Below are 14,964 nucleotides of genomic sequence, written 5' to 3'. Positions count from 1 at the left end.
AGAAATTGATGAACTCAAAAGCAGTTAAAGAAAGATTCTGTTACTTCTCATTCTTAATCCACTCACAGAACAGTTGTCTCCCAGGAGAGCTGGGATACAGAATTGTTGGGATACAGGATTGCCCGTTTTAGAAGCTTTGGGGATATGTCTCACTGGAGGAAATGATCTACAAGGAAATAATCCTCCAAGCTTTCTTCAATTCTCAGAGTCAGAGAAAAGACGGCAAGGAAGGTTTAGGGTTGGTTTCGATATTCGTATAATACATTGTGTTTTATATGTATTTTATATGTGTTTAGGGAGCAATGTTTTGGAGGGCCCCCAACCTCTAGGATCTAATTCCTGATGATCTGAGGTGGAGCTGGTGTAATAATAATAATAGAAATAAGTGCACAATAAATGTAATGCCCTTGAATCATCCTGAAACCATCCCCCGCCCCCGGTCAGTGGAAAAATTGTCTTTCATGAAACTGGTCCCTGATGCCAGAAAGGTTGAGGACCTTTGTATAAGTGCTTATTAGTTATCTCACTGGAGAAGGCGATGGCAACCCACTCCAGTACTCTTGCCTGGAAAATCCCATGGGCAGAGGAGCCTGGTAGGCTGCAGTCCATGGGGTTGCGAAGAGTCGGACACGACTGAACAACTTCACTTTCATTTTTCACTTTCATGCATTGGAGAAGGAAATGGCGACCCACTCCAGTGTTCTTGCCTGGAGAATCCCAGGGACGGGGGAGCCTGGTGGGCTGCCGTCTATGGGGTCACACAGAGTTGGACACGACTGAAGCGACTTAGCAGCAGCAGCAGTTATCTCACAATTTCATTCAAAGTTATTTACCCAATTACTGCCTAATTGTCCTCCTTCCAGACAGGGTGGAGGGCTATTGAAAGTAGTAAAAAACCCAAATACAAACACGGAGCAATGGCTGACCACTGCCACTATTTTATAGGCTCATCTGCCATGTTTTTTACGGGAAGTAAGTTGAAGCCCTGAGACTGAAGAATAGACCTGACAGAGATGTTACAGTATGACATCATGTAAGAATTAGGAATTTCTAAAACCAATGAGAAGTATGAAGCATTGTGTTAGCTCAGTACCAACTTATTTCTGTGTTGGAAACCCTGATGTCTTGGGTCTGAAAAGATGCTCTCTCTTGTTACATCAGAAAGGTTTTTTGAAGACCATGAAAATGTTGTTGAAATCTTATCAGACTGGACAAGAGACACAGAAAATAAACTGTTATTTTTGGAGAAAAAGGAAAAATATGCTGTATTTAAAAACCCCCAGGTAAGATAATTTGTATATTGTTAAACCATATAAAAATATCCATTCTGTAATGTCAGCTGTGTCCTCACAAGATAGCTCACAAAATTTCACATTATTCATTATCTCACAAAATATCACAAATGTATTCCTTTCAAAGAAATACAGACTCAACGGTTAGGGGTCAGGACAGGGCCCTCTCGTGCCCACGTGGGCCTGCCTCTCTGGGGTAAGGTAGGTTGGGGCGGTACAACCTTAGTGTCCTAATTAGAGCAACCTTGTTGATGAAGCAGCTGAGTCTCTCTCGGTTTCCCAGGCCAGGTGGCGTTGGGAAAGCGCCTCTTCCCAGTTAACTGTGGTCACAGGGTGGTCTGCTCATCCTAAAAATGTGCCAGGTGTTCAAACGAACGCATGAACCTCAGCTGTAACCCAAAGAGTTTTCTTTTCCCAGCTGTGCTAACATGTAGCCCCCACTGTGCGAAGACCAGTGGGGCCTGAAACCAAAATAAGAAGTGTGAGGCCTGCGGTCTGTGTCTGGAGAGGGTGACCCACCTTGGTATTAACATTAGCCAACCTTCTTGCCAGGAGCCCCGAAGAATGTCTTTTTCAGAGAACATGTTGTGAAAACAAATGAAGGTCACCTGCTTGCTGTATTGCTGTTAATTTCTTTTTATAAACATCTTTTATGTGTCTGACTTCAAAATTAATACTAATTTATTGGAAAACACCTGAAAAGTAGAAGAAAGGAAATTTAAGTATTTCCACAGTTCAGTGATCATCACTATTGATACTTCAGGCAATTTTCGTTCCATTGTTCTGTTTCTTAACTGAAATTTGGCAGTGGTGGTGGTCTATTTAGTTGCATGAGTAAGAAGCAGAGACGGAACCACAGTGGGACGCTTCCCCTTGGGTGCAGAAGGACACCAGCCACCATGGGGGAAAATGACCTCATGGTCTCTCCCCTCCTTTCCACCCTCCCTCTCCTGCCAAGGTGCATCTCTGACCATCCGGGACCAGGCCCAGCTGGAAGGAAAGTCATACAGGCATCACATTTACAACCTCCAGAAGGGGCTTTTGTTTTATTTTTTATGTATTGATTTTACTTACTTGGCTCCGCTGGGCCTTAGTTGCAGCACTAAGGATCTCAGTCGCAGCAAGACCTTTAGTCGTGGCGTGCAGGCTTTTAGCTGCGGCATATGCACTGTCCCTGACCGGGGATCAAACCCGGGCCTCCTGCTGTGGAAGGGTGGAATCTTAACTTCTCGAGCACCAGGGAAGTCCCTGGGAGGGGCTTCTCCTTTAAAACAAAGTCGTCTCTCGACTTCAGTGCCCAGAGCCCCTGCCCAGCCAGTGTGTATCAGTCAGGGTTGGAGATGTGAACACAACCTGAGGATCCCAGTGGCTTCTAGCAGCAGGCATCTCCTCTCTCCAGGGCCTGCAGGTCAGCAGGTCCTCTGTCCCTGGCTCCACAGTGTGAGTCAGATCAAGAGAGTTCCACATGCCTCTTACTGTCCTCAGACCAGCAGCCACCTGTGAAACACTCTCCTCCTGGTGAAGGGCAAGCATGCTGAAGAAACCGTGGAAAAACACCCTGCCACCTCTCAGGCCCTCTGTTCCCATGGACCCACATTCTGTTCACCCACCCACATTCTGTTGGCCCAAGCAAGTCACGTGGCCAAAGCGAGCATAAGGTGGCAAGGACGTGTGCTCCAGCCATCCTGGGGGGTGGGCACTGCACAGTCACTCGCTGACAGGCTTCAGTGAATTCTGACACAGGACGGAAGAGAGGGCTTGGGGTCATGGTCTGTGCCCCAGCTCTAGCCAGGCTGGCTGTTCACCAGTGCCCTAAAGATACCCAGTAATTTTTTTAAATTGAAGTATGTTCATTTATACTGTTGTGTTAGATCCAAGTGTACAGGAAAGTGATTTGGTCACACACACACACACACACACACACACGTCTATTCTTTTTCAGGTAATTTTCCATTACAGGTTAATAGAGGATATTGAGTAGAGTTCCCCGAGCTATACAGTAGGTCTTGGTGTTCACCTCTTTTACATGTAGCAGTGTGTGTATAATCCCAGGCTCCTACTCTCTCTCTCCCCTTGCCCCCGTTCTCCCCTTGATAACCATAAATTGGTTTTCTGTGTCCGTGAATCTATTAATATTTCTGTTTTGTAGATAAGTTCATTTATATCATTATTTTAGATTCCACGTATAAATGATCTCATATGATATTTCTTTCTCTTCTGATTTACTTAATATGATCATCTCTGGGTCCATCCGTGCTGCTGCAGAGGGCATTATTTCATTCTTTTTATGGCTGGGTGGTATTCCACTGTATTTATGTACCACATCTTTATCTGTTCATCTGCCCATGGACATTTAGTTTGCTTCAAAGAGCCCCAGTGTTTAACCACCCCTGGGCCTTTGTCCATTCTGTTCCTCCTGCCCTGAATGCTCTCTTTATTTCTTTTCCTCTATCTGAATATGAACATCTTTCAAGGCACAGTTACAACTGTGACCTACTCTGTGAAGTGTTCCTTGATCATCTCGGGCCACAGTAATTTCCTCCTCTCTGCAAACCTACAGAACTTGACTCATTTTTAATTTGTGCAGTCTTATACAGCTCCCCCATCTATACACATATAGCCGTCTACTTAACATTCATCTTCTCATTGTAATAAAATGATTCTTTAAACAGTGATATTTTACATGTGAAAAGTACAAATATTTACTCATGGATTGATAAGTGTTTGCTTGATTTACTCATTATCCCAACAAGGTAATTTTAAACCATGGATTTGCTGTTTCTTTCCTACCCTGCTGCTCTCAAAGCTTGCATTTTCAGAAGCTATGAGAAAGAGGGGTGGACTGCAGCTGAAAGTCTCATTTCCCATTTTAAAGTTCCTTTATTTTTCAGCTCAGATTGTACCTAACAGATAATGGACTAACTATTACATTCTGCCACTTGCTACAGAGCCCCCCAAATTCTCACCCAAGAGCAGTCAGTCCTCCTAAGGCTTGCCCTGCATGACCTCCAGCTTGGAATTTCATTAAAGCAAAAGCACAGTATAGTACTACCACCTGGAAGGGGAAAAGGTATTCAGAAGCTAAAAAAGTGAGAGGGGTCTCAGAAAAGATAATGGCTTCACAATACCCTCATAAAATGAGACACTTCATAGTTCAGAATGGAGAAGGAAATGGCAACCCATTCCAGTATCCTTGCCTGGAAAGTCTCATGGACAGAGGAGCCTGGTGGGCGGCAGCCCATGGGGTGGCAGAGTTGGGCACAGCTGAGCTACTAACTGTTCATGGAGTACTCAAGGCAAGAATATTTGACTGTGTGGATCACAATAAACTGTGGAAAATTCTGAGAGAGATGGGAATACCAGACCACCTGACCTGCCTCTTGAGAAATCTGTATGCAGGTCAGGAAGCAACAGTTGGAACTGGACATGGAATAACAGACTGTTTCCAAATAGGAAAAGGAGTACGTCAAGGCTGTATATTGTCACCCTGCTTATTTAACTTATATGCAGAGTACATCATGAGAAACGCTGGACTGGAAGAAACACAAGCTGGAATCAAGATTGCCAGGAGAAATATCAATAACCTCAGATATGCAGATGACACCACCCTTATGGCAGAAAGCGAAGAAGAACTAAAAGCCTCTTGATGAAAATGAAAGAGGAGAGGGAAAAAGTTGGCTTAAAGCTCAACATCCAGGAAATGAAGATCATGGCATCTGGTCCCATCACTTCATGGGAAATAGATGGGGAAACAGTGGAAACAGTGTCAGACTTTATATTTTTGGGCTCCAAAATCACTGCAGATGGTGACTGCAGCCATGAAATTAAAAGACGCTTATTCCTTGGAAGAAAAGTTATGACCAACCTAGATAGCATATTCAAAAGCAGAGACATTACTTTGCCGACTAAGGTCCGTCTAGTCAAAGGCTATGGTTTTTCCAGTAGTCATGTATGGGTGTGAGAATTGAACTGTGAAGAAGGCTGAGTGCCGAAGAATTGATGCTTTTGAACTGTGGTGTTGGAGAAGACTCTTGAGAGTCCCTTGGACTGCAAGGAGATCCAACCAGTCCATTCTGAAGGAGATCAGTCCTGGGTGTTCTTTGGAAGGAATGATGCTAAAGCTGAAACTCCAGTACTTTGGCCACCTCGTGAGAAGAGTTGACTCACTGGAAAAGACTGTGATGCTGGGAGGGATTGGGGGCAGGAGGAGAAGGGGACCACGGAGGATGGGATGGCTGGATGGCATCACTGACTCAATGGACGTGAATCTGAGTGAACTCCGGGAGTTGGTGATGGACAAGGAGGCCTGGCGTGGTGGGATTCATGGGGTCGCAAAGAGTCGGACACGACTGAGCGACTGAACTGAGCTGAGCTAACACTCACTACTATAGTTTAGAAAGGCTCTTGCCCTGTCTGTCCTGCAGAGGGCGACACATGCCCTCCTGTTCTCAAATGATGGCGACCCACACACGCTCTGCAGTCTTCCTTGCGTTCCTCTCCCTTCTTTCAGTGCATACATGATCACATTTTTCCGGGGCCCTGAAGCAAGTGTCCTTGCTAGCAGCACACTCTTTATTCATTGTCAGGACTAAGTTATCACATTTTTTAAAATTTTGGTAAAATACGCATAACATGGAATTTACCATTTTAGTCACTTTTTAGTGTGCGGTTCAGTGATATTAAGTTCATCCACACTATCATACTGGGTTCTTTCCTGTGGTGTTTCAGTTCAGTTCAGTTCAGTCACTCAGTTGTGTCCGACTCTTTGCGACCCCATGAATCGCACCACGCCAGGCCTCCCTGTCCATCACCAACTCCCGGAGTTCACTCAGATTCACGTCCATTGAGTCAGTGATGCCATCTAGCCATCTCATCCTCTGTTATCCCCTTCTCCTCCTGCCCCCAATCCCTCCCACCATCAGAGTCCTTTCCAATGAGTCAACTCTTCGCATGAGGTGGCCAAAGTACTGGAGTTTCAGCTTTAGCATCATTCCTTCCAAAGAACACCCAGGACTGATCTCCTTCAGAATGGACTGGTTGGATCTCCTTGCAGTCCAAGGGACTCTCAAGAGTCTTCTCCAACACCACAGTTCAAAAGCATCAATTCTTCGGTGCTCACCTTTCTTCACAGTCCAACTCTCACACCCATACATGACTACTGGAAAAACCATATCCTTGACTAGACAGACCTTTGTTGGCAAGGTAAAGTCTCTGCTTTTGAATATGCTATCTAGGTTGGTCATAACTTTTCTTCCAAGGAGTAAGCGTCTTTTAATTTCATGGCTGCAGTCACCATCTGCAGTGATTTTGGAGCCCAAAAATATAAAGTCTGACACTGTTTCCACTGTTTCCCATCTATTTCCCATGAAGTGATGGGACCAGATGCCATGATCTTCATTTTCTGAATGTTGAGCTTTAAGCCAACTTTTTCCCTCTCCTCTTTCATTTTCATCAAGAGGCTTTTTAGTTCCTCTTCATCTGCCATAAGGGTGGTGTTATCTGCATATCTGAGGTTATTAATATTTCTCCTGGCAATCTTGATTCCAGCTTGTGCTTCCTCCAGCCCAGCGTTTCTCATGATGTACTCTGCATATAAGTTAAATAAGCAGGGTGACAATATACAGCCTTGACGTACTCCTTTTCCTATTTGGAACCAGTCTGTTGTTCCATGTCCAGTTCTAACTGTTGCTTCCTGACCTGCATATAGGTTTCTCAAGAGGCAGGTCAGGTGGTCTGTATTCCCATCTCTCTCAGAATTTTCCACAGTTTATTGTGATCCACACAGTCAAAGGCTTTGGCATAGTCAAGAAAGCAGAAATAGATGTTTTTCTGGAACTCTGTTGCTTTTTCCATGATCCAGTGGATGTTGGCAATTTGATCTCTGGTTTCTCTGCCTTTTCTAAAACCAGCTTGAACATCAGGAAGTTTACGCTTCATGTATTACTGAAGCCTGGCTTGGAGAATTTTGAGTATTACTTTACTAGCGTGTGAGATGAGTGCAATTGTGTGGTAGTTTGAGCATTCTTTGGCATTGCCTTTCTTTGGGATTGTAATGAAAACTGACCTTTTCCAGTCCTGTGGCCACTGCTGAGTTTTCCAAATTTGCTGGCATATTGAGTGCAGCACTTTCACAGCATCATTTTTCGGGATTTGAAATAGCTCAACTGGAATTCCATCACCTCCGCTAGCTTTGTGAAAGATTATGAAAAATTCAAAGCTCTGGCACTAATTGTTCTTGGGCAATCACTTATATGTTTCCTTATCTGAAATAGCAATCACACCTACATTGTGGGGCTGCTGTGAGGATGACATGAAAAGTGTACCTGTAAGGTCTTAGTATAGAGTTCGGGTAGGTGGTATATATCCCATATTATACTAATCAGAGTCTGCAAGCCAAATACATAAAATTGGAATAATTTCCAAACCCTATAGAAAACCACACTAATTCACAATATGCTGTCCTTTCAAATAATACATAAAAGTTTGTCTTTAAAAATGCATTAAAAGGTAATTCAAGGATATCAACCTTGAACATTCACTGAAAGGACTGATGCTAAAGCTGAAGCTCCAGTACTTTGGCCACCTGTTGAGAAGAGCTGACTGACTGGAAAAGATCCTGATGCTGGGAAAGATTGAGGGCAGGAGGAGAAGGGGGTGACAGAGGATGAGATGGTTGGATGGCATCACCGACTCGATGGACATTGAGTTTGAGCAAACTCCAGGAGATAGTGAAGGACAGGGAAGCCTGGTGTGCTGCAATTCATGGGGTCACAAACAGTCAAAAATGACTGAGTGACTGAACAACAACAGAACGATAATTCAATAAGATTTATGGAAGGAGTTGTACCTGACTTGTTTCCTCTATTTAAGTTAACAATTTGTCATCGTGGCACGTTCTGTTTCTAGGAGATCTCCTAAAAAAAGTTTGCTTTGCAGTTTGCTTCCTCTTTATTTTCAAACTTCAGTGTAAGTAGAAATCATCCAGGAAGTGTGCTGGAATGAACATTCTCAGGTCCCCTCAGATTCCACTTCAGTAGGTGGGGGCCCTGGGAACATGAATTTAATAGAGCATTGGGGTGGTCTGGGGGGGTCACACTTGCGGAAGCACTGTCATCCTGTAACTAAACATTTGTCTCTAGACTCGGGAGGCTCCTTAACTTAGTCACTACCCTCCAGGGTTATATGTTGTAGTTTTAATACATTTTTTTTCAGGCATTATTTTATAAACTTTGTTTCCACCTGCTGCTGCTGCTAAGTCGCTTCAGTTGTGTCCAACTCTGTGCGACTCCATAGACGGCAGCCCTCCAGGCTCCTCCATCCCTGGGATTCTCCAGGCAAGAACACTGGAGTGGGTTGCCATTTCCTTCTCCAATGCATGAAAGTGAAAAGTGAAAGGGAAGTCGCTCAGTCGTGTCCGACTCTTAGCGACCCCATGGACTGCAGCCCACCAGGCTCCTCTATCCATGGGCTTTTCCAGGCAAGAGTACTGGAGTGGGGGGCCATCGCCTTCTCCATTGTTTCCACCTAGAAGTCCTTAAATGCTTCAACTATGGTGATGGTTCTGCCTGACATAGTCCACAAGCAGATGTTCCAAAGGGATAATCATGGGAAAGGCGAGGACCCTGCCTCCTCCCTGAATCAGGAGCTGCTGGAATTAGCGTAAGTTTAGTCTCTCTGCCCTTGAACTGCACTGACCTTCAGTTTCAGGGGTAGTGGGTGTGGTGGTAAGAGCCCACACATAAGACACACTTAGCTCTGGTGTTCATTCGCACTGCAGTGCCCTAGCTGTTTAACCTGGCTGAGCTTCAGTGTCCTAACCTGTAAAGTGGAGGGGGCTGTCACTTACCTTGCAGCTTTGTCATTAGGATTGGAGGTGGTCTTTGCAAAGCACCTGGCTGAGGATCTGCCATATAGTAGGTGCTCCCCCCAAATCGTGAGGGCTTCTACATGGATGTCTTTGTTGCCTTTGCTAAGCTGGTTCTCTTTCCAGAAATGTCCTTTCTGCTTCTCTCTGTCCCTGGAAGTTGCCAAGTAGCAAACTCTGTGTTGTGACTGACTCATGCAGTTTTTATAAATTAAAATTGGTTGCCCACACTGATAAAAGTCCAGATTTCATGCTTCTCTGGAGAAGCCAGAGTCTCTAGTCCTCAGGGACCCTACATGGTGATCAAAGGCCTGGGATCTGGGATGCTCTGCTATCCTCCAGTTCTGGGCTTTTCCAAGGGCCCTGGGGTCTCCAGGCTTCCAGCATTTGACATGGAATTCTAGACCATGGTTAAATTAAATGACAATTGTATCCTTTGCAAGTGTTTTCTCTCTTGTGCTTGTTTCCTCACTGATTATACACTGTGCGGGGAAGGGTAGGTGTTACTTCTGGCCAGTGGGGCAGTTCTCAGCACTTGGTAAGCCCCTCGATAAGCACTTGGTTGACAGAGACCATCCACAGTGGTCCTCAGTTTACCTCCTCCACGTATGTGTCCCTCTCCAGCAAGACCGCGGGTTCTGTGCAGCGGCTACCATGGTGATGAACCCTTACTGATCCTATCTTTTACTATTTTATTTAGAATTTTTACCTGGATAACAAAGGAAAAAAAGAAAACAAGGAAACAAATGAGAAAATGAATGCGAAGAACAAGGAATCCTTGCTTGAGGTAAGATTAATTTTGCAGAGCAGTAGAAAAGAGAGGAATATTAGCTGCATCTAAAACTATTTGCTTCTCAGAATAATGGGCGATTCAGAGACACACTGAAATTTTAACTTGGGGTTTTAAGATCAAATTATTACTAAATTATAGCTATTTAGATCATTAAACTGGTTCTTGGAGTTGGTTGTTCAAAAGTATTGTTTTAGACAAGATAGTTTACTCTTCATGAAGTTGGATTGGTAAGTCTTGACGAAAAGACAGTAATCCACATGAAACTCATCTCTAACATTCCATAGATTTCATTGCTTTCATGCTCTTAACAGAAGTCAGGCGTGACTTCTTTGCAGTGAGTTCTCCGATGCCCCTCCAGCAGGCAGGTGTGGTAGAAAGTGTGAGATGGCGGTTGAGCTCTGACCCAAGTTGGGTTCTGCCTGTTGAGGTTCATGTGTTATTGGGCAAGTCCAAGAACCTTGGTTTCCTGTATCGTATTGCATTGTTACAAAGATTTAGGAAGAGACTGGAAGCACCATGTGTAAAGTATGCTACACGTGTCTGGTTATCACTCAAGGCTGTATTGCTGAAGTTCATTTGATGGTTGATTTTTTTGAAACTTCTGAATGACTTTTCACATTTCAGCTTTGCTAAAAATTGAGGCCCTGGTCCCTGCCTATAATGCAGATGCCTGCTAGGCCACAGGTCACAAATGGGCATGGGAGCCCCAGATTTTTGTCATCCCAACAACATGATGACCTTTTGAATTAGGAGATTTGTGGCTTCTCTTGAAAAGTCAGAAGACCTGGTGACACCTGGGCCCACATTCCTGCCTGGAGCCAGTTCACTGATGCTCATCATGAGGGAAAAAAGTGTATAACTATGTGGGGTGATAGATATTAACTGCACTTATGATGGTGACCATTTTGCAGTATATACATACCTCAAATCATTAGGTCATATACCTAAATCTAATGCAATTTTCTATGTCAGCTGTATCTCAATTTAAAAGTATGCCAAAAATAAAATACTAATTTATACATATTTTATGTACAGAATTAATGATAAAAATTTTTCTATTTACTAGCAGTGAAATCATAACTTTTCCACTTACAGGTAAAGGAATAAGTTATATATTTATCCACCTACAGTAATAGAAATAAATTTTATGTAATACTTCCACAATCTGTACCAAGATTGTACTCACTACCTTCCTTATGAAGTTGGGGCTATCAGCACTCTTATTTTGCAAGTAAAGGCACTGAGGTTGAATCACTTGCTCAGAATCACAGAGCTAAGTGGTCAAGAAGCCTAGAAATTGAACTCTGGAGCTGAAATTCAATCACCGTGTTCCTCCTGTCTCTTGGCAAATAGTATGCAGTGTCAATATGTGCATTCAATTAGAGCTGTAGACAAAATGATTTTTAGCTTGCCACAGTTTATTTCAATGTGAACAAAATATATGTTTTATCTCTGATGGGTTTTATATCATTGGAATCTCAATTTCAGGAGAGTTTCTGTGGAACATCCGTCATTGTGCCAGAACTCGAGGGAGCTCTTTATTTGAAAGAAGATGGGAAGAAATCATGGAAAAGGCGCTATTTTCTTTTACGAGCTTCTGGAATTTATTATGTCCCCAAAGGAAAGACTAAGGTCAGAAATTTTAAAAAAAAATGCTTATAAAAAAGGCATTTCATGAAAGTAAAAGTCACTCAGTCGTGTCCAACTCTTTGCAACCCTATGGACTATACAATCCATGGAATTCTCTAGGCCAGAATACTGGAGTGGGTACCCTTTCCCAATTCTGGAGTGGGTAGCCTTTCCCTTCTCCAGGGGGTCTTCCCAACCCAGGGATCAAACCCAAGTCTCCTGCATTGCAGGTGGATTCTTTTCCAGCTGAGCCACAAGGGAAGCCCAAGAATACTGGAGTGGGTAGCCTATCCCTTCTCCAGCAGATCTTCCCAACCCAGGAATAGAACTGGGGTCTCCTGCATTGAAGGTGGATTCTTTACCAGCTGAGCTACCAGGGAAAAACTAAAGAAATCCTCAGGTGGAAATTTCAGTACTCTGCCTTTTGCTGTGAGATTCATGTGATGACAGTGCTTATTCAAATAAATATGCTTTTAGGATAGAATTTCTGAAATCCTGAATCTTTCAGCTGCTTTCTTTTAAAGGTAAAGAAATCTATCTACTTTAAAGATCAGGTCTCAGAAATTATGACCAAAGCATTTCTCTAAAGATTAATTCATTTTTTAACCTATTGATTTCAGAGGACTTTTTTCCCTCCCTTTTTACTCTATTGTTCTGTAGGGATAAGAGTAAGACTTCTTTTATCTGGAATCATACATCTGGGTATAGCCAAATTGGGGGACAGTTTAGCAAGATCTAGGCAAATGTAAAAGGGAATACCCCTTCAAAGGCTGGCTCCATGTTTAGCAGTCTACCCCACAGAGTATTTTAAAGTATTTTTTGTAATAGCATGATATTAAAATAGCCTCTAGTCATCTATAGTAGCATGGTTAAATAAATAATTACATCTGTACAGTGTAATGTTATGCAACTATACAGCGTGATATAGCCTTTCATACATCCTGACATAGACCCCAAGATATAGTGTTAAGAAAAAGAATAAATTCATGAAAAAATATTAAGAGTAAAATCTCATTTATATTTTTAAAATTTTATAGGTGAATATGTCTATACATACATAGGCATATAAATATATCCCCCAAAACATTTGGAAGAATCTCTTTTCTGGAGGAGAGAAATGAAATGAGGAAAGAAGGGTGAAGGAAGATTTTCATTTTTCTTTTAAATATATATTTATTTATATTTAATTTATCTTTAAATATAAATCAATATTTATTTTTAAATTAGGATGAATGTTTTATTTTTCTAATTAAAAAGACTAGAACTTTGAAAATCCAGAAGAAAAGCTCTCACAAGAAAAAAATGTACTACCATATAATAAAGAATAATTGTGCATTGAGATCGGACACGACAGATGCGACTTAGCAGCAGTAGCAGCGGCAGTGCATTGAGATGTAATAATTCTGCCCTTTATTTTTTATTCATTAAAAAACAGAATATGAGAGGAGAGAAAAAGTAATAGAACAAATCTGTAGTTGATGTGTCACCAACTTTGTAGATTAGAGGTCTTCACAACGTGTGCTATACTTATGGAGGGGACTCTGTTTCCATAGCAACACTGCCAGCCCTAAAGAGATGGCATGAAAGGAGTCTTTTCTCCTCAAGAAGAGATTCATGAAATGTGTGCTGATTTTCTGAACATCAAATACCACTCATTGTTCATCCACAAGGGACTTTTTTCCTAAATGCTCAGTCATGAAATCCATCAGTGACTTAAAGTGGCAAAAGCTAAAATAAAACATCTGACAAGGTGCTCAATCCCTGTGTCTGGACCACAACAACACAGTATTGAAGTCTCGGGGTCAGCCAGTGGTCTCTAGGGGCCCACGTCTAGTCGTCTCTAGGAGCTAGGACACCAGTGTAATCTTTTGCTCCACCTGTGGCACGCTGCTCTGCCCTAGATGTGCTCTTTCACTTCTTAAAATGTAGGCCTGGCTTTTAGAAGGCTACATGGTAAATGCTTAAGTAACACCTGAAATTCTGTATTTTCCTACTAAAATATAACCCTTCATTGTACCGTGAACAACCTTGGGGAAATATTACCTGTCAGCTAGGTTGAGGTTATTTTTTTCCTTCTCTTTCAGACATCTCGAGATCTGGCCTGTTTTATACAGTTTGAAAATGTCAACATTTACTATGGGATTCAGTGTAAAATGAAATACAAAGCACCCACTGACTACTGCTTTGTTTTAAAGGTAGGTTTTAAGTCCTTACCTTAGATCTGTAAGCAGTTTGAATCAGTTATTTCCTTTTAAGAAATGTTCAGTGTTATACAGCTAACTACAAGTATAACATAATAAGCTTTTTATTGTAAACCAAAGTAGGAGAGGAGAAAGCATTTCTACCCAGTTCGGATTATTTCCCCCAAAGTCTGTTACTGAGTCTAAAACTTCCAAGTTAGCCTGTCTGGATTTCTTCATCACTTTATGAGAATAAAAGCTCTACATTTTGGACAGATTTTATTTATAATTTTATTGACAAAATGATTGATTGTTCAGTTCTTTATCAGGGCCTTATTCCATTGTAAGATATTTTGAGAAATTAGGAAGTTGACAAGACTTCCTAGAAAAATATAGAAAATAGAAAAATAGAAAAAAAAATCTTTTTCTAAAAATAGTATTAGTGGGTCTCGAAACTTTATTAAAGTGCACATTATCAAAAGACAGTATATATTATCAGGTGTCTGGTAAGGTTGACATTAGCACCATATTTTGGAAGGTTGGGCAGAAGTAACTTTTCTCTGCCAAATGTAACAACTGACTCCTAGAAATGGACTCAAGGGATTTATGGAGCTCTTCTGGCCACGCCATTGCCTCTGACACCACAAATTGCCCTTCACAAGTTCACACCAGAAAAACCCAGGTTATCTCATTCCATTCGGCTCAGGTGCAAGGCTGTGCGCAGAACTTCTTTTTTTCCTGCAAATATACTTTGTTATTTTTTATTAAATCATAAACATTGCTGTGCAATGTTATATAAATGACAAGTGTACAATATAGCGATGCACCATTTTTAAAGGTTATACTCCTCTTACAGTAATAAAATACTGGCATAGAAAGGGCCATGAGAACAGTGGCAAACACATTATACACTGCATCTGCAATGCAGTGATTTAAGCACTTTTCATATGTTAATTAATAGATTAATTCATTTAGTCCTTTATCAGCCTTCTGTGGTAAGAGCCACAGTCCTCCCTAGTTTGATTTCTTTATTTACTTTTGGCTGTGCTGGGTCTTCGTTGCTGCGCACAGACTTTCTCTGGTTGCGGAGAGTGAAGGCTACTCTCTAGCTGTGGCGCACGGCCTTCTCGTGTGGTTGACTTCTCTTGCTGCGGCTCCCGGGCTCTAGAGCACAGGCTCAGTAGTTCTGGTGCACAGGCTTGGTTG

General features: G+C 42.2%; 1 protein-coding gene across 2 annotated transcripts in view; it reads left to right on the top strand.

Annotated features, from left to right (window-relative positions):
• APBB1IP (amyloid beta precursor protein binding family B member 1 interacting protein) overlaps positions 1-14,964 on the top strand; it is a 78,992-nt gene that overhangs the window by 50,677 nt on the left and 13,351 nt on the right. For both annotated transcript variants that reach the window (XM_042230458.2, XM_027976552.2), the window contains 4 exons: positions 1,162-1,283; positions 9,857-9,943; positions 11,438-11,581; positions 13,663-13,773. In XM_042230458.2, the coding sequence (XP_042086392.1) occupies positions 1,162-1,283; positions 9,857-9,943; positions 11,438-11,581; positions 13,663-13,773 (464 nt within the window). The remainder of the gene's footprint in view (positions 1-1,161; positions 1,284-9,856; positions 9,944-11,437; positions 11,582-13,662; positions 13,774-14,964) is intronic.

This window comes from Ovis aries, chromosome 13 (genome assembly GCF_016772045.2).
Source record: "Ovis aries strain OAR_USU_Benz2616 breed Rambouillet chromosome 13, ARS-UI_Ramb_v3.0, whole genome shotgun sequence".
Taxonomy (NCBI): domain Eukaryota; kingdom Metazoa; phylum Chordata; class Mammalia; order Artiodactyla; family Bovidae; genus Ovis; species Ovis aries.
The sequence above is the reverse complement of the archived record's forward strand: the minus strand, read 5'-3'. Positions and strand labels throughout refer to the sequence as shown.